This window comes from Bufo gargarizans, chromosome 2 (genome assembly GCF_014858855.1).
Source record: "Bufo gargarizans isolate SCDJY-AF-19 chromosome 2, ASM1485885v1, whole genome shotgun sequence".
NCBI classification, from domain to species: Eukaryota; Metazoa; Chordata; class Amphibia; order Anura; family Bufonidae; genus Bufo; species Bufo gargarizans.
The window spans coordinates 630,633,441-630,661,339 of NC_058081.1; the positions used below are offsets into that span (position 1 = coordinate 630,633,441).

At 43.9% G+C, this 27,899-nt stretch overlaps 1 protein-coding gene across 5 annotated transcripts in view; it reads right to left on the minus strand.

Moving 5' to 3' along the window:
- The window catches only part of KCNAB2 (potassium voltage-gated channel subfamily A regulatory beta subunit 2), a 261,952-nt gene that overhangs the window by 51,878 nt on the left and 182,175 nt on the right, over positions 1–27,899 (minus strand). For all 5 annotated transcript variants that reach the window (XM_044282161.1, XM_044282157.1, XM_044282160.1 and 2 more), the window contains 2 exons: positions 14,670–14,749; positions 958–1,002 (listed from right to left, as the gene is read on the minus strand). In XM_044282161.1, the coding sequence (XP_044138096.1) occupies positions 958–1,002; positions 14,670–14,749 (125 nt within the window). The remainder of the gene's footprint in view (positions 1–957; positions 1,003–14,669; positions 14,750–27,899) is intronic.

Here is a 27,899-nt window from a genome sequence, read left to right on the forward strand (position 1 = left end):
TGGTGCATACAGATATTATATTACTTATATATGTTTATATTTTTCATATTGTGAGCCCTGGTATACCGATTCGTAGGCATGGAAAAACCCATTAAAGCGTAAATACCTTGAACCACCACTCATTTTCTCCACAGGTTGATCTTAGCTGGAAATGTCTTATAAAGAGCTACAAATCACCTTCACGGCCACACAGTAAAATTCAGTCTGCCTGCAGTCACCACTAGGGGGAGCTTACTGTTTATAACTTGAATTTAAAGGAGCTGTGCCAAAATATAGAATGTGGATAGAGTGGATAAGTACTTGATCTGTGGGGGACCAATGCTGGGACAGCCACCAACCATGAGAACAGGGATAGTTAGTGGTTGGGTCCCCGCCAATCAAATGTTTATTTCCTATATTGTGGATAGGGGATAAGTTCATATTTTGACACAATGGCTAATTGCACATTATGCTACCCTAGTGGTGGCTGCAGCCAGAAGCATATAAAGAGCCAAATGCATGTGCATATTAATTTCTTAAGAGATTATAAAAATAAAAAAAAGATTCACTTACTGAATGTTAACAACTATTATAATTATCAAATAGGAAGGTACCGTACATATTAAATATTAACTTATATAAAAGTAGGACACAAAAGTGAATTACAAGTAGAACCTGAAGCACAAACACTTGGATTTTGTCATGCACAATAGAACCAGTCATACGTATCCAGATTACATCTATAAATCCTTGCATACGTATAAACCATTCTCCATGCCCCTACAAACTACAGCCCGTCTTTCTAAATACCAGAGGTCAATTGAGTCTAATAACTGACAACAAGATATCAAGAAATAAAGCGGCACGATTTTGCCATGTTAATTATTTATTGTGCTCTTTTTTCACTCCAAGGCAAAGAGGATGTAGATGAAACTGGTCACCGCATAAAAGATTCATCACTCAAGTGCAAATAATTACCTCCAACCTTTTTTCTTGATGATATTTCCCAATACAACTTCAGCCCTAAAAGAGAAATAATAATAATAAAAACAAGTATTTAGCACATATTAAAATCAGCTTATAACACCCATGACTAATTTTGCTTACAGGGGCAGCTGACAGCTCTCCTGACTTGTCTTAGTAAATACTTCCAATAAAGCAACAATTCAGGCGAATATTTTTGTAGAACGCTCTGTCATACTGTCCCTCTGTTATTCCTCCTGGAAATCTAAGAACGAGTTGTGCAATATATTTTTTTTTAAACGGTGGTGTGTTGTCATTCTTGTCAATAGGGTGCCCTGCACTGTCAGATTGAATAAGAACACACTATGATGATAATACCCAATTGTCCATTTATTCATACCTTTTTAGGAGGAATAAAAGAGTAATTGCAAAATGCAGAGTTCTAAGAAATTGGGAATATGCTGTGCTGTTTGGCCAATAGAATCGATCAATGAATACACTGGACACTTAGTCACGAGTCTGGTGTATTCAGCTGCCCCCTCCCTTCCACACACATCTCAATTTAATTTAGCAGTGATTGGCGGCTGTCTGCTGTCATACACATAATACACAGTAGCCTGTCAATTATTGTGAAGGGTGTGGAGAGGTTGGGGTGGCGGGTGAGATGGGAGGAGAGTGCTCCTTTTATTAGTATACCAGATTCATAACTGTGTGAAGTGTCATTTTTGGTCGCTCTTATTAGCCAAATTTCACAATAAGGGCTCATGCACACGACCGTATGCCCTCCGAGACATGCGGTCCGTGAGCAGAGGACGAAAGGGCATTTTTAACCCCTTAGTGGCATAATTAATATTAGCCTTGGACCAGTAATATTCTTACTTCTCTGTGTTCTATTGGTCCAAACTAGATTATTCCTTCTTTAATTAAGGCTACTTTCACACTAGCGTTCGATCGGATCCGTTCTGAACGGATCCGATCATAATAATGCAGACGGAGGCTCCGTTCAGAACGGATCCGTCTGCATTATTTTAGCATATAACAGCTAAGTGTGAAAATAGCCTCGTACGGATCCGTCCAGACTTTCAATGTAAAGTCAATGGGGGACGGATCCGCCTGAAGATTGAGCCATATTGTGGCATCTTCAAACGGATCCGTCCCCATTGACTTACATTGTAAGTCTGGACGGATCCGCACGGATCCGCACGCCTCCGCACGGCCAGGCGGACACCCGAACGCTGCAAGCAGCGTTCAGCTGTCCGCCTGTCCGTGCGGAGGCGAGCGGAGCGGAGGCTGAACGCCGCCAGACTGATGCAGTCTGAGCGGATCCGCTCCATTCAGACTGCATCAGGGCTGGACGGCTGCGTTCGGGTCCGCTCGTGAGCCCCTTCAAACGGAGCTCACGAGCGGACAGCTGAACGCTAGTGTGAAAGTAGCCTTAGCTGCAAGACATTGAATTTTTCAGGACGAGCTGTATTTTTTTTTTTTTTTTTTAGGAACCCTTTTGGGGTACATCTACTGTATTAAATAGCTTTTAGTTTTATTTATTTTTAGGGGGGAAAATATAGAAATGGCAATTTTAAAATTATTCTGTGGGATTTATTTTTATGGCGTTCCCTGTGTGGTATAAATAACACAATAACTTTATTCTGTGGGACACTAGGATTAAGATGATGCCAAATTTATATATAATTGTCTTTTTATTAACGCAGTGTTATCAAATAAGAACATCATACAATTACATTCTAGTGTGACACAACGGGACCCTAAGCAAGAACGGTCCACCTCATAACTTATACAGAAAGTCACGTTGGTACTCAGAAAAACCTATGTAGGTGTAAAGCATGACATCAGGTTTGCTGATCGATCTGGCACCACGCTAGACAGCATGTGGCTTAGAAAGAACCAGCAGCTCAGTTCACAAATGTAAGTTAAAGAGGACCTTTCACTAATATACAAACTCAAAACTAACTATACCTGTGGGCAGAGCGGCGCCCAGGGGTCCCCCTGCACTTACTAGTATGCCTGGGCGCCGCTCCGTTCGCCCGGTATAGGCTCCGGTGTCTCAGCTCCGTCTGTTGTATTGGACTGATTTTTTTGTAGGAGGCGTGTCCCTTGCTGCAGCACTGGCCAATCGCAGCGCACAGCTCATTGACTGGCTATGAGCTGTGCGCTGCGATTGGCCAGCACTACAGCAAGGGACACGCCTCCTACAAGAAATCAGTCAGAGGGAGCGCAGACACCGGAGCCTATACCGGGCGAACGGAGCGGCGCCCAGGCATACTAGTAAGTGCAGGGGGACCCCTGGGCGCCGCTCTGCCCACAGGTATAGTTAGTTTTTAGTTTGTATATTAGTGAAAGGTCCTCCTTAAAAAATAAAAAGCAAATATATACGGATAAAGAAACCAAGAAGGACAATAACAGGACAAGACACAAAAGGGGAAGGTATTTAGGAGAAGGGTTAGTCTAATATCATGAAAGTGTGTCAGCATATTCATCCCATGACTTCCAGATACGGTCAAACCTTTAATCTGGTTCGTCATGAGAGCTGTGAGGTATTCCATTTTTCTAATATCCATAACACTTGCTATGAAGTCAAGTCGAGTAGGTTGGTCTTGTTTTTTCCAAAAACTGACAATAAGACGTCTGGCCGCAGTCAATATATGTAGCGTTAACAAGAGGGTGTACTTTTTTAAAGGGGCAGGAGGCATATTCAGCAAATATAAGAAAGGATCCAAGGGGAATTTAATATGTACTAGTTGCGAAAGGTTATCCTGTGTTGTTTTCCAAAGAGGTTGTATCAAAGGGCATTCCCAGAAAATATAGTAGTGAGATACCATCCCTGTTGCGCACCTCCAACACCTGTCCGAGATTTTAGGGTCCAGATGTCTTAATAACTGCAGAGTATGATACCAAAACAACATTTTGTAAGGATTCTCCTTGTGAGGAATACAAGTAGAGGTTAACGCAGCTTGCGCCCATATTAGTTTCCACTCAGCTGGAGAAATATTTCGCCCCAGGAGGGCTTCCCATTCGGACATATATGAGTGTTTGGAGAGTGTGGAAGGGGGTGAAGAGGAAAGAGTAATGTAGATCTCGGAGATAAGTCCCTTAGTGGAGTCTGAAAGCTTGCATAACTTTTTTTTCAAATGTTGCTGGCATAGATATCTGAGTAGAATTGAATAGACTTGTAAATAAGTGCTGTATTTGCAAGTGTTGATATCTAGAAGTTTCTGGTAATTGATACGCAGCTTTAAGGGTATCAAATGGTATAATTTTCAGAGTTCTATAATCTACCATATCTACAAACAAAATATCTCATTAGAGACCCAGGATCGAGAGAAAGAAGCGTGCATGCCTGTTGGGAACAATGGGTTAAATAAGAAGGAAATCATGGAGAATTTGTCAGATACTAAGGGGAATCTCTGTTTAGGTCCTCCAGATGCTATATGTGAGGGATATTGGTCCTAGTAGCTTTGGCATTAGTGTGGTTGGTACCTGAGATCATAATAAAGAGTTAGGGTGGATTGGTGCAATCCACAGCTTTTCTATTTTCATCCATCTGGAGTATGCCAAAAAGAATAGACCAAGCTGTGATATGTCTCAGGTGTGTAGACCAATAATATTTGGTGACATCAGCTACTCCCAGTCCCCCCTGTGTCTTAAGGGCCGTGAGAGTGCTACATTGTATTTTATGTCTTTTTCCATTCCATATGAATCTTAGGATAGAGGATTGAAGAGCTCGCAGCTCTTTTCCAGGTATGGGTACCGGGAGGGTTTCCAGTAAATATAGTAGTTTTGGTAAAATGGATATTTTTACCATCGCTATACAACCTAATAGGCAAACAGGCAGAGGCATCCATTTATTCATAAGAGTTTGAAGTTCCTGGAAGAGGAAGGTGGGTGGGAGTTATGGGCATAAATTGAAGCATATGTCTGAGTTAGTTGTAGCCCTAGATAACGTATTGTCGTGGTGTTCCATCGGAGGCGGAAATTATCCAATTATCCCGTAAAGCATCCAATTTGTCAGAGGAGAGATTTAGTGGTAGAGCTTCCGTTTTTGTAGTATTAACGTTATAGCCTGAAAGCCTACCATAGCCCTGTAATATTTTAAATAGGTTTGGAAGAGTAATATGCAGGTCTGTCAGAGTGAGAAGGATATCATCTGCAAACAGCGATCGTTTAAATTCAACTTGGTTGACTCTTACCCAATGGATATCTGGATCAGATCTAATAGCAGCAGCAAGGGGTTCAATGCATAGTACAAAAAGGAAAGGTGAGAGTGGGCATACCTGCCGCGTGCCATTGTGAATATGAATTATGTTGGATTGGGCATGAGTCATTTGAGTGGCTGTTGGTTGGGTATAGAGTGTACGAAGTGCGGTAAGGGCCCCCAATACCAAAGGCTCGGATAGTGGAAAACATAAAAGACGAATTCAGGCGATCAAATGCTTTCTCTGCATCCAGGCTTAACTATAAAGCTTGATGACCATATTTGTGGACTATATCTATCAAGTCTATAGTTCTCCTTGTGTTCTCTCCATCTTGGCGGTTCATCACAAAGCAAACTTGGTCTTTATAGATTAGTTGGGGGAGCCAATATGAGAGTCGATTTGCCAGAATCTTAGTAAAGATTTTTAAATCAGAGTTAAGCAGAGCTATAGGGCGATAGTTTGAGCAGTCCAGCGGATCTTTACCAGGCTTTGGTATAAGGGTTATGTAGGAATATAACATCGAGGCAGGTATTGGTGAGCCTTGTAGGAAGGAGTTATACAATGTTACCATATGCGGCAAGAGAATTGTGGGGAACATTTTGTAATGAAGATGAGGTAGTCCACCTGGTCCTGGGGATTTGCTATTTTATCACCTCCTGAATCTCCTCTATTGTGATCTGAGCGTTTAACGAGATTAGAATGGAATGGTAGATGAAAAAATTTTCAGATAAAGTATTCTGAAGTTCTTGTCTAGGTATGGGCCTGGTAAGGAGTCATTCATTAGCCAGTAGCATATCTTAGTGTAATGTCTAGATGTTTCAATAGAGATGGAGATCGGAGCATGGTCTGACCATGTGATATTTCCAATCTCTGCATCATCAAGCATTCTAAGAGCGGGTTTATTACCGAAAAAGTAATCGATGCGAGTATGTCTGCTATGAGGATGTGAAGAGAAGGTGTAAGATTTAGATGTAGGGTAATTTATTCGTCACAGATCATATAGTGTAAATTTCCGCACCAGACTTCTAAAAAGGCACGAAAGTTTGCGTTGTGATTGTGAAACTGCAGTTCCAGCTAGGGACATCCTATGCAAATTTTCTGAGAAGGAGACATTAAAGTCTCCCCCCACAATCACTGCTGCTGGAAGATAGCGAGAAAGTTTCAAAAATACCTTATTTAAAGGGAACCTGTCACCTGGATTTTGGGCATAGAGCTGAGGACATGGGCAGCTAGATCACCGCTAGCACATCCAAAATATCCAGTCCCTATAGCTCTCTGTGCTTTTATTGTGTAAAAAAAAAAAAAAGATTTTATATATATGTAAATGAGGCAAGTCAGAAGCCCAAGGAGCTGTTACTAACGTTTCCGGAGCCCAGTCAGGCCCACTGTCTGTCACAAAGCTACAGCGCCGTAATCTTGCGATGCGCGTGCTAGCGCATGCGCAGTGTCGGCATAGTGTTCCTTCTCTGTGCTGGCATCGGCCTCAGGGAACGAACTGCGCATGCGCTAGCTCGCGCATCGCGAGATTACAGGGCTCTAGCTTTGTGATGTAGGGGAGCAAGGAGGAGATTCGGAGGATGTGGGGCGGTGCTGGGCTCCTTCACAGTGGACATGGCTGGGCTCAGAGTAAGGCTGGGTTCACACCTGAGCATATCCGATAAGTCGCTGTTTACAGGCGTTTTTATCGGGTGTATATTGGGGCGTTTTTGTATTTGGAAACACGCGTCGTACGCGCGTTCTTGCTATTGACCAGAGGTGTACGCGCGACAATACGCCCCAAAGAAGCTCCTGTACTTTTTGGGGCGTAGGGCGTTTTACAGTGAGTTCGTACACGCTGTAAAACGCTCAGGTGAGAACCATGTCTATAGGGAATCATTGGTTTTTGCCTGTTGAGCGTTTTACAGCATGTAGAAACACGCTGTAAAACGCTCAGGTCTGAACCCAGCCTTAGAGAACGCTGGACTCATCTCTGAAGCTTGGAGGAGACAGGACTCATCTAAGGTTCATTTACATAAGCATGGAGGAGACAGGACTCATCTAAGGTTCATTTACATATCTATAAAATAGTTTTTTTTACACAATAAAAGCACAGAGAGCTATAGGGACTGGATATTGCGGATGTGCTAGCGGCCATCTAGCAGCCCATGTCCTCAGCTCTATACCCAAAGTCCAGGTGACAGGTTCCCTATAAAAAGGGAGTTTGGAGCATATAGATTGCACAATATAAGAGGACTGCCCTGACAAGTAGTTTTGAGTATAACATATCTACCCTTTTCATCAGAAATACAAGAATCAACTTGTAAGTTGCAACTAGCAGATAAAAGGATAGCCACTCCTGCGACCTTTCTGCCTGATAATGCAGCGTAGGTTCGTGGGAATGATCTGGCTGCAAATTTAAAGGAGCCACTGCGGTCAAAATGAGTCTCCTGAAGAAAGACTATATCTGCCTTCTGGGTGCAACATTCATTTAAGGCTAATCTCTGTTTAACATTTGAATTAAGGCCTTTAACATTGAGTGATTTACATTGATAAAATGATTAAATGTATAAGTAGTACCATACTTGCTATTGGATGCATAAAGGGTATCCCTCGAGGAAAGCAAAGACCCATAGAACCATCCAGAGGTCAACGATGTCAAGTCATTGAACCTATTAGGCTACTTTCACACTAGCGTTCGATCGGATCCGTTCTGAACGGATCCGATCATAATAATGCAGACGGAGGCTCCGTTCAGAACGGATCCGTCTGCATTATTTTGGCATATAAAAGCTAAGTGTGAAAATAGCCTCGGACGGATCCGTCCAGACTTTCAATGTAAAGTCAATGGGGGACGGATCCGCTTAAAGATTGAGCCATATTGTGGCATCTTCAAACGGATCCGTCCCCATTGACTTACATTGTAAGTCTGGACGGATCCGCACGCCTCCGCACGGCCAGGCGGACACCCGAACGCTGCAAGCAGCGTTCAGCTGTCCGCCTGTCCGTGCGGAGGCGAGCGGAGCGGAGGCTGAACTCCGCCAGACTGATGCAGTCTGAGCGGATCCGCTCCATTCAGACTGCATCAGGGCTGGACGGAAGCATTCGGGTCCGCTCGTGAGCCCCTTCAAACGGAGCTCACGAGCGGACCGACGAACGCTAGTGTGAAAGTAGCCTAAGATCTACTGATGAGAGAGGTAGGAGGAAAACACAAAAGGGAAAGGGGGAGCACAAGAAACTGTAGACAAGCAACATTAAACCTTGGAGTTATCCAAACATTGGGCACACATACCCAGATAGGGGTCAATGAGATATTTCAAGTATTTCCAAAACCACCCTGTCGCTCTTCCCCACTCTCAAGGGGAATAGGGGAGAGAAAGAGGGCAGAAGAATGAGCCACTGTAATAGAGACCAGGGTGAGCGCCTCCCAAGACGGCGCACGCAAATAAAAAATAAAATAGAAAAAATAAATGAATAAAAACATTATCAAACTATGATAACAACAAGACAATCTGTGTAGACTTCAGTGCCGCAGATCAGTGTAGCGACTTTAGACAGGAGACATATAAGTGCTTTAAGTAGGTGCGTCTCGGGGTTTGGGACCAGGCAGATCATCTTGTGGAGAGGAGCGGTGCCTCTTCGGCAGATTTATTTGCAAGACAGGAACAAGAGCAGGATTTGGTTCAGGAGCTTCCCAATGTTCAATAGGAGGAACAGCAATGTCCAAGGCTGTGAACAAAAAGTTGGCAAATCTACATATGATTTTAGGGTACCGGTAGATGTTTTACCATTTCTTGAAACTATTAGTGCAAAGGGGTACCCCCAACGATACGGTTTTTCTTATCTCTCAGAGAGATTAGGAGGGGGTTGTAGTGACCTTCTTTTTTTGAAGGGTCATCCATGAAAGGTCTTGATAGAGTTGCACAGCTGAACCATGGAAATCAATAGCTCGTAGCAGACGGGCTTTAGCCATGATGGATTCTTTAAGCTGGAAATCGTGTACACAGCATATGATATTGCGGGGCCATGTAGAGGAGTTTTTAGGGCGTAACGCTCTGTGGGCCCGATCCAGTCTGATAGTTTGGGGCATTTGAGAGCCTAATATGGTGTTTTAATAGGTCTCCTAGCATATCATGGAGGTTTTCCTCTGTGGATTGAGGTATTCCTCTGATGCGTATATTATTTCGACGTCCTCTGTCATCTAAATCTTCTAGATGTCGGGTGTTATCTGTAATATTTATGGAGTAACAAGCAATGACTGATTGTATGTGAGCGATGTATCTGCGGGTGTCGTCATGCTCACTTTTGATGGAATCAATGGCGCAGAGAAGATATTTATGATTTTCACGTGCTTCTCACCTCTGCTATTAAGGTTTTAAAGTCCTCTTTGGTAGGTAGGTGTTGTAAGGATTTATGAAGGTGTTGCGAGGCTTGCGCCACCCCTTCCTCTCCATCCTCTGCTTGGTCTGATAACTGCTTCCAATTTGTGAGTTCGTTCTCCCTCATTTCTCTCTGTCGATTGCGATAATTCTGTGGGATCCCTGGAGAGGCGGGGGGGGGGGGGGGGGGGGGGGGGGTAAATCCAGTCACGCCGGCGTTGTGATGGCGTACTCATTTGTCCCATGCGCTTGGTGGCTGGTTTGGGCGGCATGGCGTCACTCAGATATCAATGGAAAAAAGAGTAAGATAAAGCAGTAGTCTAATTACGACCAGTTTAGATGCTAGATTTCAATTTACCCGTGTCTATGTACAGCGCCACTCCCCAGACTGGATCACAGATAAATAATATGAATATTCTTTTGCCCCACACTTAAATTTGTTACTCCTTTGGATGTACGGAGTATTACAGTATGTTTGAAACAAATGTGAGGACCAATCACGTCAGCTTGTTAAAAAAGACTGACCTTGAGGATAAATTGAAATAAGGTACAATAAAGTAAACTGATCAAATATAATAATATTGCTACATTTAGTAACATAAATATACACTCCACTCACTTCGCTATGGGGCTGTCAGCAGGTTAAACTCAAGACACCGAAGACAGTACCCCCCTGGCCGGGATCGCATGTAGTATATCGGAGACTGCAGTCAGCACACACTTCAGGCTTCGGTTCAATTTCTTTATTGGGGTGATTTCGACTTAACGCGTTTCGGGGTTTTGTGGAAACAAGCCTTTGTTGGCCGTTTTATCCCCAGCGGTCCACAACAGGCTTTAGGGGGCCCTGTTTCCCAGCGTGCGGCTCTCAGCCCTCTAGCACGGCACCATGCCTCGGATCCCAAAGCAGAGACCCTCAAATATGTCAAGTAACTGCTCTGAACTGCTGCTTCTATAATGTCCCCTATAGGGTGGATGGTAGACCAAGGGATGAATTCCCCTGCTGTGGGGGAGAGAAGCGATGAGGCTTTTGGTAGCGGAGTGCACTGTGGAGAGTCTCGCAGCAGAAGGTGTGCCCGGGGTCCAGTGCTAATCAAACTGCCAGTGGTCGGAAGTAGTGTTAGGCCGCGGTCTGCAGCTGGAGCGGTGGTACCTCGTTTTAGGTAAGTGTCAATTGTGGTTCTCCCCGGTCCAGGTCCCAGGGTATCTTTAGGCTTCTTGGGGAGCAGTTTCTTCCCCATGGGACGCGATCCCTCAGCTTATGTGTCTCCCGTGAGTAACGTGGCAGCGGAGCTTGTCCTTCACACAGCCATCTTCACAGACGCCCAGGCCACGCCCCTCAAATTTATATATTTAAGATTTTTATTCTCTTCTTTTAGAGGACTGTCCGCTCCCACACTGCCCCTACTCTCCTGTAAGCCGGCTGAGATCACAGCCAGCTGAAGGGGGAGAGCTGCTTTAACTCTTCATATCTTGGGCTGGTCTTGTACGAAAGCTGGCAATCTTTGCTTTAAAACATGTTCAGAATGACAGCATTATTGCCACTACAATGGAAGATACTGCAAAGCTGTTAAAATTTGGGTTGGAAGTGAAAGCAGCTGAAAACTGCTTTCACTTTCAGCTGCTATCACTCCCAATCCAATTTCTAACAGCTGTATCGCACATATCTCATGATGTAAAGGGGATTATGCTATTATTCTGGTCTTGTTTTAAAGATTAGACTGTCAGCAAGACCATGCTCATATCTCTAGCTGCTACTGAGTCTGAGAAAAAAAGGAATTAAAGCAGCCCTCCCCATTTCACTCTGCTGCCCAAGCTCTGCTCAGGATGAACTATTAAGTCCTTTCCTTAAAGCCCGAGCAGAGCTCGGGCAAAGAGGTTAAGGGGTTTATGGATTTTGGGTATGTTCTGGCAGTCTGTATGCAATCCATATATTGAGCTATAAAGTACACCAGTTTCTGCCATAAAGAAAATCTTTCTGGCCACTGTTGGCCCATCCTGCATCTCTTCTATCACCACCAAGTGCTGAGAAGTGTAAAGATTCTCTAATTTGGAATAAACCAGAATTTCCCCATGATTCTGCACACAATACCCCATAATGACAATGTAAAAACAGAATGTTCAAAATCTTTGCCAATTTATTGAAAAGGGAGAAATAAAATCTTGCACTGACTTAATTATTCAGCCCCTTTACTCAGGACATAGTTGAAGCCCCTTTGGCAGTAATTACAGCCTGTAATCTTACTGGGTATGATGCAAAGGTTTGCACACCTGTATTTGGGGATTTTCTGCCATTCTTCTTGGCAGATTCTCTCAAGATCTGTCAAGTTGGATGGTGACTGTTGGCGGACAGATATTTTCAAGTCTCTCTAGAGGATGGGTTCAAGTCACTCAAGGACATTCACAGAGTTGCCCCTAAGCCACTCCTGTGTTGTCTTGGCTGTGTACCTAGGGTCATTTTCTTGTTTGACAGTAAATCTTCGGTCCAGAGCATTCTGGATAATGTCTTCATTAAGAATATCTTTGTACTGTTCTCACGTCAGCTTTCCCTCAACCCCGACAGGTCTTCCTGTCCCAGATGAAGGAAAACAGCCTACAGCATGATGCTGCTGCCACCATGCTTTACTGTAGGGATGGTATTGGACAGGTGATGAGCAGTGCCTGATTTCCTTAGAACGGAGTCCACAAAGTTTCATTTTGGGTTTATCAGACCAGAGAATCTGCACAATATTCTTCGGGAACTTCCAGTGCAGCAGAAATGTTTTTGTACCTTTTTCCAGATCTGTGCCTCCACACAATACTGTTTCTGAGCTCTACAGGCAGTTCTTTCCCCCTCATGGCTTGGTTTTTGCTCTGATCTGCATTGTCAGCTGTGAGACCTGATATAGACAGAGGTGTGTCTTTCCAAGTCATGTCCAATTAACTGAATTTACCACTGGTAGACTCCAATCAAGGTGTAGCAACATCTTAAAAGAAATGGGAGGACCCAGAGCTAAATTTCAAATGTTACAGCAAAGGGTTTAAATACTTATCCCCACGTTAAATTTTAGTTTTTTCTTTTGTAATAAATTAGCTAAATTTCTATAATTCGGATTTCACTTTCTCATTATCGGGTATTGAGTGCAGAATTATAGGGGGAACTTTTTTTTATTTATTTTTTTATATTAGCACAAAGTACACAACAAAGCAAACTTCATAAAAAAATATCATTCAAATCCTTGAATACATCTGCCGAAATATTTATTTGTGTTGTTCTGGCCAAATGAAGAACAGACGTGTCCCCATACTGAGCTGCCCTAAGGAAGTCAGATGTATTTAGGAAATCTTTGCCTGTAAAGGAAATACTCAGCTGTAACTTTTCTACATGTAGATAGACTGGATATTCACTTATATGGGCCCAGAGAGAAAAATTGTAAATTGTGGGGATAAACGCAAAACAGGAGAATATGTTCTCCGGGAATTAAGAAAATGTAAATACTTATATAATACTTCATTTTAAATATATTCCCAAATACCTTACATTAGTTATAATGGCTCATTTTGTTTAGGGAGCAATGATTAGAAGGAAAAAAAATGGCCGCAGTACTGTTAGTACACACAGAACCTGTCCTAATCACACAGCATCCTCTCTGCTCTGCTTGTCAGAGAATATGATGTTGAATACGGCTGATAAGATATTCATCTGAATCTCTGTAGGAATGGAGTTCATGAGCAGATGTGGCTAATAAGCAGCACTTGTGTGCAGCCTCCATTACCACAGTCTGTCCTCTCTGTAGTTCACGTCTCCTGATGAGCTCTATTCCCACAAAGATTCAGCTAAATATCATATTCAACTCTAGTCAGGATCATAATCCCTGACAGTCAGAGCTGAGAGGAGGATGAGGCCGCTCTTTAGCTCAGTGTTGTGAAGTAACTTGTACTACTGTGTGATTAGGACAGGTTCTGTGTGTACAGGACTACAGCCATTTTGTTTCTCCTAACCATTGCTCCCTAGACAAAACGAGCCATTATAATTAATGAAAGGTATTTGGAAATATATTTATAATAAAGTAATATTAGCGCATTTTCATTTTCTTAATTTCCGAAGAACCCTTTAAACAGGAAACTGTAGTGTAAATCAAGTATGCAAGGAGATTGAGATGTGCAGATATCCGATTGTGTGTCCATTTATAGAACGTATGATAGTCCAAATACTAACCTACCCAGATGCCATGGGCACATTTAGGCTTCCATAAAACTACATAGAGAAACTGGCTTCCTGTCCACACATAACATGAGGTGTTATTTAGAAAGTCTGAGTGCTGGTCACATGACACAGCTGAGGATCAGAAGGGAGGTTATAACTCACAAATACAGTCACTGGTAAGAAAATAATTACCTTCACTACAGATTACATCATGTACCTTTCTAACAGGTCAGAAAAAACATTTTTTTTGTGGGAGTGCTACTTTAAAAGAGTGAGTATATGAGAAAGGCTCTGGGATAGAGCCGAAACGTCGCTACACCATTAGGTGAATAAACCACATTTTTTTCACTTATCTTTGGAGTGCTGCTCTATTTTGTAAGTTTTGATATTAGGTAAGCTTATTCCCTTTGAGCATGCACCCAGCCTCCCCCCACCCCCTCTCCTGTTTTAATCTCTCTCATATTATATATATATATATATATATATATATATATATATATCTCTTTATATTTATATTAAATAGAAAAAACAGCAGCACAGTTAGTCCATTCCCCTAGGGGAATAAAACTGGGTCCACCACCTATTTTTAACCATATTTTGGAGTGATGCCTCATTTTTCCTTTATATTATATATACACAAAACTATAAGGAATTAAATCCTTAATTAAAATAAAAAAATAAAAAAGTATGTCCTCACATGCGTAATATTTTGTTCCAGAAAACTTGTGTGACTGAAAATCTGTTTCATTCATCTCAACGGGGCTTATTTTCAGTTGCAGAAATTTTCTGTAATACATTCTGTCATATGTGAAGGCGCCATAACAAATAAGGAGCAAGGATCAAAGTGTTGTCCTAATATAATCAATAAGCTGATGGTGCACCACTGTGGCATGAATAGCGATGCAGACTGCACTACTGCTTGACGGAATGGATACAAATGGGTGTCACTCATGCAGCGACAGGTAACAATCTACTTACTTGCCAGCAGCATAAACTTCCGCTGTGTCAAAGAGGTTTATTCCATTGTCATACGCCAGAGTCATCAACTGCTCCGCCATCTGAAAAGATAAGTAGGGACATTTTTGAAAACTAGAAAACACAGTAGTAGGGTCCAAATACGTACAATACAGACTGCTTAAGAACTGCACACACCATTATACAAAATATATATATTTGTGTGTAAAAAAAATAAAAATAAACCACATCAACAACTTTTAGTATTTAACTAATTTTAGTAAAACAGACAAACAAATGGCCAGAATTGAAATCAATGAGAAACCCCTTTTAATATGAGATTCAGGACTTGATATAGTAAAACCTGTAGCATTTATCACCTTGCAGCCTCCCTGGAGCAGTAACGATCAGGCTATGACACAATGTGATGTCAGGCAGCTTATCGGGAAGGAATCTGTCACCACGATCCTGTACTATTATCTGCAGTAATACATGAGTAGTACTACAGATAAGTAGTCCAGATCACTATTATTTCTTTTTTTACTATCCCCCCGTTCCCCCACTGTCGGGATTCAAAGCTACACTGAAAAACACAGCCCGGACTGTTAGGCCATGCCACGTGCACATGCATGGCAGCCCCAATAATGTATTTCAGAGCAGCTTGTACTACCCTGTGCTTTGGTAGTCTGCCCTTGGATGCAGCAGCTGTGAGCAGTTAGGGGTATGCACAGGGGAGTGGGAATCGAAGTACCCGCACCACAAAAGTTGGTAACCACCAGGCATTTTAACCAGGCACTTAGGCCCCATTCACACTAGGAAGCCTTTAGGAAACATTTCCTATCTTTCATCGCATCATGCGGATCGTGGACCCATCGAGGTCAATGGTTCTGCCCCAAGATGCAGGGTGCACACAGCCAGTGCCAGCGCTTTGGGGACCCGCAATTTGTGGTCCGCAAGAGGTGGGTGCTTTATTATAAAAGCTCGCTACTATAGTGCTGCTTGACTTTAAAGGGAGCAGCGCTGTAGTGGAAGCTACACAGAACAGCTGATCAGCCAGTGATAGCATACCCTGAGGATACACCATCAATTGCAAAAGGGGGACAACCCCTTTTAACAGTGCAGAGACCATATACAGAAAGTCTCACTCAAAAGAATGTGGCCATAGACAGCCAAGATAAAAGCTAAATCTTTACCCTCATTGCGAACAACTGTTTTAGATTAATGCAATTAAATAATCTATTTCAGCGAATCCCCTTGTTGTGCCAATTATAATACCGTTATGCTGGGACCACATGGTACTGTAACCTCTGTCACTTTTCTGTTACTGAGATCCAAATCTCTAGCATAGCCATACAGATAAATGATACAATTCTGGAAGCCAATATCTACCACTAGAGGGAAGGCTTACGGCATACTGTATTATTATTGAGCACAAAGTATTCACAGTATGCTCCCTCTAGTGGCGACTTCTGGCACAGAACATTTTATGGTGTAAAGAGGTTTTTCACACAGGTAAAGTTATTTAGGAAACCGCTTAGAGATCCTCCGCCACACCAGTTCCAACACCTACAGGGGACCCCACTAGTGTCTACTTCCTGCTCTCTTGACACAGACATGTGTCTGCTGCAGGCAATCAATAGCTGAAACGGTGACCCAGAGCTAAGCGGTTAGGTCACATATCTGACAGTGGGTGGAGCGGGTTTGTGAACAAGAGCAACCAGCAGAATGTTTAAAGGGCCTTTAGATGCGAACATGAAACAACTCAAATTCAGTACAAAAATGATAAAGAAAAGTATTCACAACTTTTTCACTAGTAACGCGGAGTCTCTGTGATGCTATCACCATTACACCGTGCATTGACTTCACACAATACAAACAGATGTAATGCGATAAAATTATCACCGGCTATGAATCTGAAGCCCATTCTCCAGGTAATACGATCACCTATGTAAAATGAACCGACGCCACAGAATATACAATCCCTCCGGATGATTGATCTACATGTTTGTTATTGGGATTACATTCTGTCCTAGTTGAGTAATCCAGTTGTCACGGAATTAAATGTTACTGCAATCTTACAGACTCATCCCTTATGATGTACTGTACATAGTATAATAAAATCACAAAAAACAATGATCAGAAAAATTATCTTCAGTCCTCATCCAGAGGCCATGTTTAAAATGGTTGACTAGTTTGAAAAAATGTCATTCGGAAATCCCAGTTAAAGGGGTTATCCAAACTATAAAATATGCCCCCCCCCCCCCCCCCCCCCAGGCTCGGACTGGCCCACAGGGGTACAGGGGAATTCCCCGGTGGGCCCCTGAGCAAGTTGGGCCCCAAGTCTCCCACCCCCTGCACAAGTGGCACATAACACAGTAGACTTACTGCACTACATACATATATTCAATGTATAGCACCTCAACCAGTCTATGTTCACATAAAAAACGTGTTAGATTATTTATTATATTTGGATGTATCCGTAAGTAAATTTTACTGGTGGGCCCTAGGTACCCCAGTTCAACACTGGCCCCCCCAATGCATGGGCCCCTTATATAGAATATACTTACCCCGCTCCCTGGCACCCACATCGCTCCTGGTCCCCACACAGCCACCGCTGCACCTCCCTAGCATCACAGGTGACACTAGGGTGGCTCGTCCCCATTGCTGTCTGCCATCGGCTGCTCCCCACGTCGCTGGGTGTTTTGATCGGCGCAATGGGGAGATGCAGCAGCGGCCATGCAGGGATTCGGAGTGACGTGGGTGCCGGGGAGCAGGTAACTATAATCTATATGAGGGGGCCCGGGCATTGGGGGGCATGTTTTATAGTTTGGATAACCAGTTTATTGGGGAGGTCCTCTCTTCAGTGTCCCTTGGTCAGTGTAGAGAGCGGTTACAAAGAGCATCTCTTACTTTGGAGGATCTGTCCTGTACAGCACTCACAATCCACTGAGTTGAGTGGACACTCTGTAATATTTAATTTCTCCTGTGGTGGCACTGTAGGGAAACACTGAACACTAGACTGCCAATGTGGGGGGCCAATGCTTTCTAGCCCCATCAATTCTTCTTTTTTTATCATGTTGCCAGCCTTCTATGCAGGTGTTTCTTAGTTTTATCAGTTTCTAGAAATGCTGGGTTATAATCAACATGGCTGCCACTACACTTTTACATGGTCAATCACTGGATATTTCTCTCACTTGAGGATGACAAAGCTGGTTTTATGGGATTTTTTGACTGTTTGTAACTGATGACCTATCCTCTGGATAGGTCATCAGCATCTGATCGGTGAGGGTCCGGGACCTGTGAGCCCTGCCTATCCACTGTTGGAGGAGGCCCCACTGCTCCTGTGATGTTACAACTATTAGGCTACTTTCATATTAGCGTTTTTTGCGGATCCGTCATGTATCTGCAAAAACACTTCAGTTGCAATAATACAACCGCATGCATCCGTCATGAATGGATCCGGTTGTATTATGTCTTCTATAGTCAAGACAGATCCGTCATGAACTCTATTGAAAGTCAATGGGGCACGGATCCGTTTTCTATTGTGTCAGAGAAAACTGATCTGTCCCCATTGACTTACATTGTGTGTCAGGGCGGATCCGTCTCGCTCCGCATCCCAGGACTGACAGAAAAATGCTGCAGGCAGCGTTTTGGTGTCCGTCTCCAGAGCGGAACAGAGACTGAACGGAATCAAACTGATGCATTCTGAACGGATCCTTATCCATTCAGAATGCATTGGCGCTAAACTGATCCGTTTTGGACTGCTTGTGAGAGCCCATGACGGATCTCACAAACGGAAAGCCAAAACGCTAGTGTGAAAGTAGCCTTAGTCACGTGACGTAGGCGCAGCTTAGCCCCAGTCAAGTGTATTTTTCAAAAATATTTCTACCAAGCTGTTTTTGACACAAAAATTTGGCTTAAAGAGGTTGTCCCACAAAAAATATTCTAATTTACAAACCAGCCCCTGGATCTGAATACTTTTGTAATTGCATGTTATTAACCACTTCAACCCCGCTAGCTGAAACCCCCTTAATGACCAGGCCACTTTTTACACTTCTGCACTACACTACTTTCACCGTTTATTGCTCGGTCATGCAACTTACCACCCAAATGAATTTTACCTCCTTTTCTTCTCACTAATAGAGCTTTCATTTGGTGGTATTTCATTGCTGCTGACATTTTAACTTTTTTTGTTATTAATCGAAATGTAATGATTTTTTTGCAAAAAAATTAAATTTTTCACTTTCAGTTGTAAAATTTTGCAAAAAAACAACATCCATATATAAATTTTTCGCTAAATTTATTGTTCTACATGTCTTTGATAAAAAAAAAAAATGTTTGGGTAAAAAAAAAAAGTGCTTTGGGTAAAAGTTATAGCATTTACAAACTATGGTACAAAAATGTGAATTTCCGCTTTTTGAAACAGCTCTGACTTTCTGAGCACCTGTCATGTTTCCTGAGGTTCTACAATGCCCAGACAGTACAAACACCCCACAAATGACCCCATTTCGGAAAGTAGACACCCTAAGGTATTCACTGATGGGCATAGTGAGTTCATAGAACTTTTTATTTTTTGTCACAAGTTAGCGGAAAATGATGATTTTTTTTTTTTTTTCTTACAAAGTCTCATATTCCACTAACTTGTGACAAAAAATAAAAACTTCCATGAACTCACTATGCCCATCACAAAATACCTTGGGGTGTCTTCTTTCCAAAATGGGGTCACTTGTGGGGTAGTTATACTGCCCTGGCATTCTAGGGGCCCAGATGTGTGAGAAGAAGTTTGCAATCAAAATCTGTAAAAAATGACCGGTGAAATCCGAAAGGTGCACTTTGGAATGTGTGCCCCTTTGCCCACCTAAGCTGCAAAAAAGTGTCACACATCTGGTATCGCCGTACTCAGGAGAAGTTGGGGAATGTGTTTTGGGGTGTCATTTTACATATACCCATGCTGGGTGAGAGAAATATCTTGGTCAAATGCCAACTTTGTATAAAAAAATGGGAAAAGTTGTCTTTTGCCAAGATATTTCTCTCACCCAGCATGGGTATATGTAAAATGACACCCCAAAACACATTCCCCAACTTCACATCTGGTATCGCCGTACTCAGGAGAAGTTGGGGAATGTGTTTTGGGGTGTCATTTTACATATACCCATGCTGGGTGAGAGAAATATCTTGGCAAAAGACAACTTTTCCCATTTTTTTATACAAAGTTGGCATTTGACCAAGATATTTCTCTCACCCAGCATGGGTATATGTAAAATGACACCCCAAAACACATTCCCCAACTTCTCCTGAGTACGGCGATACCAGATGTGTGACACTTTTTTGCAGCCAAGGTGGGCAAAGGGGCACACATTCCAGAGAGCACCTTTCGGATTTCACAGGCCATTTTTTACACATTTTGATTGCAAACTACTTACCACACATTATGGCCCCTAGAATGCCAGGGCAGTATAACTACGCCACAAGTGACCCCATTTTGGAAAGAAGACACCCCAAGGTATTCCGTGAAAGGCATGGCGAGTTCCTAGATTTTTTTATTTTTTGTCACAAGTTAGCGGAAAATGATGATTTATTTTTTTTTTCTTACAAAGTCTCATATTCCACTAACTTGTGACAAAAAATAAAAACTTCCATGAACTCACTATGCCCATCACAAAATACCTTGGGGTGTCTTCTTTCCAAAATGGGGTCACTTGTGGGGTAGTTATACTGCCCTGGCATTCTAGGGGCCCAGATGTGTGAGAAGAAGTTTGCAATAAAAATCTGTAAAAAATGGCCTGTAAAATCCAAAAGGTGCTCTTTGGAATGTGGGCCCCTTTGCCCACCTAGGCTGCAAAAAAGTGTCACACATCTGGTATCGCCGTACTCAGGAGAAGTTGGGGAAAGTGTTTTGGGGTGTCATTTTACATATACCTATGCTGGGTGAGAGAAATATCTTGGCAAAAGACAACTTTTCCCATTTTTTTATACAAAGTTGGCATTTGACCAAGATATTTATCTCACCCAGCATGGGTATAAGTAAAATGACACCCCAAAACACATTCCCCAACTTCTCCTGAGTACGGCGATACCACATGTGTGACACTCTTTTGCAGCCTAGATGCGCAAAGCGGCCCAAATTCCTTTTAGGAGGGCATTTTTAGACATTTGGATCCCAGACTACTTCTCACACTTTAGGGCCCCTAAAAAGGGCAGTATAAATACCCCACATGTGACCCCACTTTGGAAAGAAGACACCCCAAGGTATTCAATGAGGGGCCTGGCGAGTTCATCGGAAAAAAAAATTGGGGCATAAGTTAGCGGAAATTGATTTTATTTTATTTTTTTCTCACAAAGTCTCACTTTCCGCTAACTTGGGAAAAAAATTTCAATCTTTCATGGACTCAATATGCCCCTCAGCGAATACCTTGGGGTGTCTTCTTTCCAAAATGGGGTCATTTGTGGGGTGTTTGTACTGCCCTGGCATTTGAGGGTCTCCGCAATCATTACATGTATGGCCAGCATTAGGAGTTTCTGCTATTCTCCTTATATTGAGCATACAGGTAATGAGATTTTTTTTTCCGTTCAGCCTCTGGGCTGAAAGAAAAAAAATTAACGGCACAGATTTCTTCATTCGCATCGATCAATGTGGATGAAAAAATCTCTGCCAAAAAAAATAAAAAAAGGAGGGGAAAGGCGTCTGCCAGGACATAGGAGCTCCGCCCAACATCCATACCCACTTAGCTCGTATGCCCTGGCAAACCAGATTTCTCCATTCACATCAATCGATGTGGATGAATAAATCATTGCCGGGATTTTTTTTTTTATATACAAAGTGTTTGCCAAAGCATAGGAACACCGCCACCTCCTCAGCTCATATGCCTTGGCAAACGTATCTTACTGCAGAGGAGAAATCTCGTCTTGCAGCGCCGCATACACGACTTGTGTGTAATCTGACAGCAGCGCAATGCTTTTGTCAGAATGCACATCAGTGCTGCAGCTAGTCGATCGGTTGGTCCACCTGGAAGGTAAAAAAAAAAAAAAGAAAAAAAGAAAAAACCAGGCCGCAACGCAACAATTTTTTTAACTTTTGAACAGAACATATAAACTTAAACTTTTTGAACTGAACATTAACCTTTTTGCGTACTGGTGATTTATTTTTATTTTTTTACCTTTATAGGACAAACCTCTCCTTCCCCATGGGACAATGTGCAAAGCGCAAATCGCCCAAAGATGTGGCGAAGTACATTATGCACTTTATCCCAGGTGAAAGGAGAGGTTTGCAGCAGCTGTATGTGAATGGGCCCTAATAGCCCTGTGTGCCTGTCCTGGTGAGATGTGATCCCTATGCTAGGTGTACCTGTGTGTGGTACTTCCGGAAACACTCTCCAAAGCATAGGGCAGGGTGGTCAGGACAGTCAGGACAGAAATAGCGGGTGTCACGCCTTATTCCACTCCTGCTACAGACACGACATCTTTTTTGGGGTGACGGTTGGGTTGAGGTACCAGGAACGACATTGGGGAAATGTCGCTCGTGTAGACGGCTAACTACACTGGTGGATGGGGCCACGGAACCTCCTGGATACAGGAGTTTCTCGATGATCTCTTCCTGAAATTTGAGGAAGGATCCTGTTCTCCCAGCCTTACTGTAGAGAACAAAACTATTATACAGAGCCAATTGAATCAAATATACAGACACCTTCTTATACCAGCGTCTGGTTCTGCGGGAAACTAAATACGGAGACAACATCTGGTCATTGAAGTCCACCCCTCCCATGTGAAGGTTATAGTCGTGGACACAGAGGGGCTTTTCAATGACACGGGTTGCTCGCTCAATTTGTATTGTCGTGTCTGCGTGAATGGAGGAGAGCATGTAAACGTCACGCTTGTCTCTCCATTTCACCGCGAGCAGTTCTTCGTTACACAAGGCAGCCCTCTCCCCTCTTGCAAGACGGGTGGTAACGAGCCGTTGGGGGAAGCCCGCGCGACTAGTTCGCGCGGTGCCACAGGCGGCAATCTGTTCTAGAAACAAATGCCTAAAGAGGGCCACACTTGTGTAGAAATTGTCCACATAAAGATGGTACCCCTTGCCGAATAAGGGTGACACCAAGTCCCAGACTGTCTTCCCACTGCTCCCCGGGTAGTCAGGGCAACCGACCGGCTCCAGGGTCTGATCTTTTCCCTCATAGACACAAAATTTGTGGGTATAGCCTGTGACCCTTTCACAGAGCTTATACAATTTGACCCCATACCGGGCGCGCTTGCTTGGGATGTATTGTTTGAAGCCAAGGCGCCCGGTAAAATGTATAAGGGACTCGTCTACGCAGATGTTTTGCTCAGGGGTATACAAATCTGCAAATTTCTGGTTGAAGTGGTCTATGAGGGGCCGAATTTTGTGGAGCCGGTCAAAAGCTGGGTGGCCTCTGGGACGAGAGGTGCTATTGTCACTAAAGTGCAGGAAACGCAGGATGGCCTCAAATCGTGCCCTGGACATAGCAGTGAACATGGGCATGTGATGAATTGGGTTCGTGGACCAATATGACCGCAATTCATGCTTTTTGGTTAGACCCATGTTGAGGAGAAGGCCCAGAAAAATTTTAATTTCGGAAACTTGGACTGGTTTCCACCGGAAAGGCTGGGCATAATAGCTTCCCGGGTTGGCGGATATAAATTGAGTGGCATACCGGTTTGTTTCTGCCACGACTAAGTCCAAGAGCTCCGCAGTCAAGAACAGCTCAAGAAATCCCAGGGCCGAACCGATCTGAGCTGTCTCAACCCGAACTCCAGACTGGGCGGTGAAAGGGGGAACTACAGGTGCGGCTGAAGTTGGGGACTGCCAATCAGGGTTTGCCAGCACCTCTGGGATTCTAGGGGCTCTACGGGCCCGTCTGTGCGGTGGCTGCGACGGGGTAACTACTGCACGTGCCACCGTACCAGCTTCAACTGCCCTTCTGGTGCTCGCCACTTCACCATGTTCTACGGCAGTGCTGGTACTAGGTCCAGAGAGGGCTGCGCTGCTGGTGTTTGCCTCACCACGTAATCCGACAGCGCCAGCCCCACTCTGCTGCCCTTGAAGCGGATCCTGCGCAACCTGTGGTCTAGCGACACGGGGCCGGGTACGCCTGGTGCTATCAGGGACCTCAACCTCCTCGTCCGAACTTTGGGTCAGAGAGCCACTGCTTTCTACAGGATCATATTCTGACCCGCTAGATTCATCAGATGAGGGTTCCCATTCCTCATCCGACTGGGTCAGAAGCCTGTAGGCCTCTTCAGAAGAATACCCCCTGTTTGACATTTGGGCAACTAAATTTAGGGGTATTCCGAGACTACCCAAGAAAAAAAAGCAAGCCTGTCTTACAAATGGGAGGCTAGCGAAGTACCGGAGGCCGCTGCGGTTGATAAAAATATCAAAACTGATTTTTTATCGCCGCAGCGCGTGTAAAGTGAATGTGCAGTGATCAAAAAAAACTTTTTGGGTCACTGCGGCGGGGCGGGCGTGGGCGAACGCACATGTGGCCGACCGATCAGGCCTGATCGGGCAAACACTGCGTTTTTGGGTGGAGGGTGAGCTAAGATGACACTAATCCTATTATAGATCTGACTGTGATCAGTTTTGATCACTTCCAGATACTATAAAAGTACAAAAGCTGATTAGCGATACGCTAATCAGCGAATAAGTGACTGCGGTGCGGTGGGCTGGGCGCTAACTGATCCCTAAACTACCTAACCAAGGGGCCTAAACTATCCCTAAAACCTAACAGTCAATACCAGTGAAGAAAAAAAAGTGACAGTTTGCACTGATCACTTTTTTCACTTTCACTAGTGATTGACAGGGGCGATCAAAGGGTTAATTGGGGTGCAGGGGGTGATCTGGGGCTAAAGTGTAGTGTTGGTGCTACTCACTGTGAAGCCTGCTCCTCTGCTGGATCCAACCGACCAAAAGGACCAGCAGAGGAGCAGGGCAGCCATATAACAGAGCATATTTACTAATATGATCTGTTATCTGGCTTCTCATTTGATTTTTTTAAAATCAGCAACCTGCCAGCAACGATCATTGGCTGGCAGGTTGCTGACGTGACCCCCCTTTAACTTTTGCCGGCCCGCGATGCGCATGCGCGGGCCGGCGAAGCGCGTCATCGCGCGTCGTCTCGCGAGATGACGCGTATATGCGTGACTCTGCGCAGCGCTGCCACCTCCGGAACGCGAATCTGCGTTAAGCGGTCCAGAGGTGGTTAAAAAGCACAGCCACTGAGTTAGGCTACTTTCACACTAGCGTTAATGTTTTCGGATATTGAGATCAGTCATAGGGTCTCAATACTGGAAAAAAACGCTCCAGTTTTGTCCCCATTCATTGTCAATGGGGACAAAACCTAACTGAACAGAACGGAGTGCTCCAAAATGCATTCTGTTCCGTTCTCATACCGGAGAGCAAACCACAGCATGCTGCGTATTGCTTTCCGTCCTGGGATGCAGGGCAAAACCCACAATGCAAGTCAATGGGGACGGATGCGTTTTCTCTGACACAATAGAAAACTGATCCGTCCCCTATTGACTTTCAATAGAGTTCATGACGGATCTGTCACGGCTATGTTGAAGATAATACAACCGGATCAGTTTATAACAGATGCAGATGGTTGCATTATCAGTAATGGAAGCGTTTTTGCTGAACCCTGCCGGATCCAGCAAATACACTAGTGTGAAAGTAGCCTTATTCAATAAAATTTATCTGTATAGCGCCATCTGCTGTTTATTATTTCTTTGTCCTGCTCACTGGAAGGCCGCACATGCTCAGTTTCATCCTTCAACTGCCTGTGATAGGGAGAGCTGAGACACACACCCTGACCTGTGATAGGGAGAGCTGAGACACGCCCCCTGAGCTGTGATAGGGAGAGCTGAGACACGCCCCCTGAGCTCCAGCAGAAAAGACACTCCCCTTGAGCTGTCATCTTGATATAAATCTAGCAGAGCAATGAATGGGGAGATCTCTGGATCCATGTGAGGTGCAGGGCTGGTTCTAGCTTTGTTAGAAAGAGGTTGTCATGTACTATATGATCTCAGATTTTTTACATTAGTCATGAGATAACCCCTTTAAATACAAGGGAACCTTCACACATTTTTTTAATCATGATGTCTTAGTAAATGGATGGCAAGTCATATAAAGTCTGTAGTTTGATGTATAAAACCGCACAACTGAACGGTAGGCCTGTAAGTCTCAAGAGAATCCTGCCAGCTGTCCCTGCTGCCGAGCAAGCAAATCCTTCCATTGTCAGCCTCACTAGAAACAAAACGATCAGCACAATAGTGCATAAATAATTAAACTGATGAGTCTTGGCCAAGTACACTGCCGTATATGTGTGAGAGAGGCAGGAGAATGTGAGTGTGCTACACCTCCCACATCTGTATATAAAGTAGTGACATTGCCAATGTGTCCATGGGCTGCCACCTGCTGCTGGATGTCTATGATCTGGACTCAAAAACATCAGTCATATTTGGCTTTTTGGCCTTCATTTTTCATTGAGAAGGTTTAGCAGCTGAGGCTACTTTCACATTCGCATTTGGTGCGGATCTGTCATGGATCTGCATCCGTTCAGAACAGATCCGTTTGTATTATCTGTAACATAGCCAAAAGGGATCAGTCTTGAACACCATTGAAAGTCAATAGGGGCCGGATCCGTTTTCTATTGTGCCAGATTGTGTCAGTGAAAACGGATCCGTCCCCATTGACTTGCATTGTGTGTCAGGACGGATCTGTTTGCCTCCGCATCGTCAGGCAGACACCTTGGTGTCCGCCAACAGAGCGGAATGGAGGTGGAACGGAGGCAAACTGATGCATTCTGAACGGATCCTTACCCATTAAGAATGCATTAGGGCAAAACTGATCCATTTTGGACCGCTTGTGAGAGCCCTGAACGGATCTCAGAAACAGAAAGCCAAAACGCCAGTGTGAAAGTAGCCTTAGGTATCAAACAGCTGCTCATCCATACAATAGATATATATCCAAAAGTGTGTGGATTCCATCCCCAACTGAAGTCAGGTGTTTCAGTCACACTCCGTGCAAACAGGTGCATAAAAACAAGCGCACCGCTATGTAGCAGTAGTACTAGTAGCAGTGTGGATTGTACTTAAAAAGGGTTGTGCCACAAAAAATATTCTACATTCTTTAAACCAGCGCCTGGGTCTAAATATTTTTGTAATTGCATGTAATTATAAGCTTAGTATTGCCACTGAGTTGTTCAATGAAATGTATTTGAATAGCGCCACCTGCTGATTGTTCTTTTCCCTATTTCTCCATCCACTTCATTGAGGTGGTCATACATGCTCTGTTTATATCTTCAACTGCTACCAACCATTTCTTGTTAGAAGCTAAGGCAATTACAGGAAAAGAACTACAGCAGGAAGGACACAGCCCCCTGAGTTGTGTCAGTTACAGGGAAAGAGCTACAGCAGAAAGGACACAGCCCCCTGAGTTGTGCCAGTTAAAGGGAAAGAGCTACAGCAGAAAGGGCACAGCCCCCTGAGTTGTGACAGTTACAGGGAAAGAACTACAGCAGAAAGGACACAGCCCCCTGAGTTGTGACAGTTACAGGGAAAGAACTACAGCAGAAAGGACACAGCCCCCTGAGTTGTGCCAGTTAAAGAGAAAGAGCTACAGCAGAAAGGGCACAGCCCCCTGAGTTGTGCCAGTTAAAGAGAAAGAGCTACAGCAGAAAGGGCACAGCCCCCTGAGTTGTGCCAGTTACAGGGAAAGAGCTACAGCAGAAAGGACACAGCCCCCTGAGTTGTGCCAGTTAAAGAGAAAGAGCTACAGCAGAAAGGGCACAGCCCCCTGAGTTGTGACAGTTACAGGGAAAGGGCTACAGCAGAAAGGACACACCCTGTGAGTTACCAGGCTGAAGTAAATCTAGAAGAAAAACAGGAGAAACGAATGGGCAAATCGCTGGACCCATGTGAGGTACACGGCTGGTTCTAGCTTTGTTAGAAAGAGATAGTCATGTCCTATATGATGTCTGATGTTCATTTTTGCATCAGTCATGGAATAACCCCTTTAAAGAGAATCTGTCACTATGATCTTTGACCATTGTCTGCAGTAATAGGAGTAGAACTGAAGATAAGAAATCCAGATCAAATTTATTTATTTTTTTCCTACTGCCCCTCATTTCCCTGCTTCAAGTGCTCAGAGCTGCGGTGAAATACATCGTCAGGACTGCTGTGCATGCACACAGGAGTCCTCTCCATTACATTAGAACAGCAGCACCGACTGTGTATTTC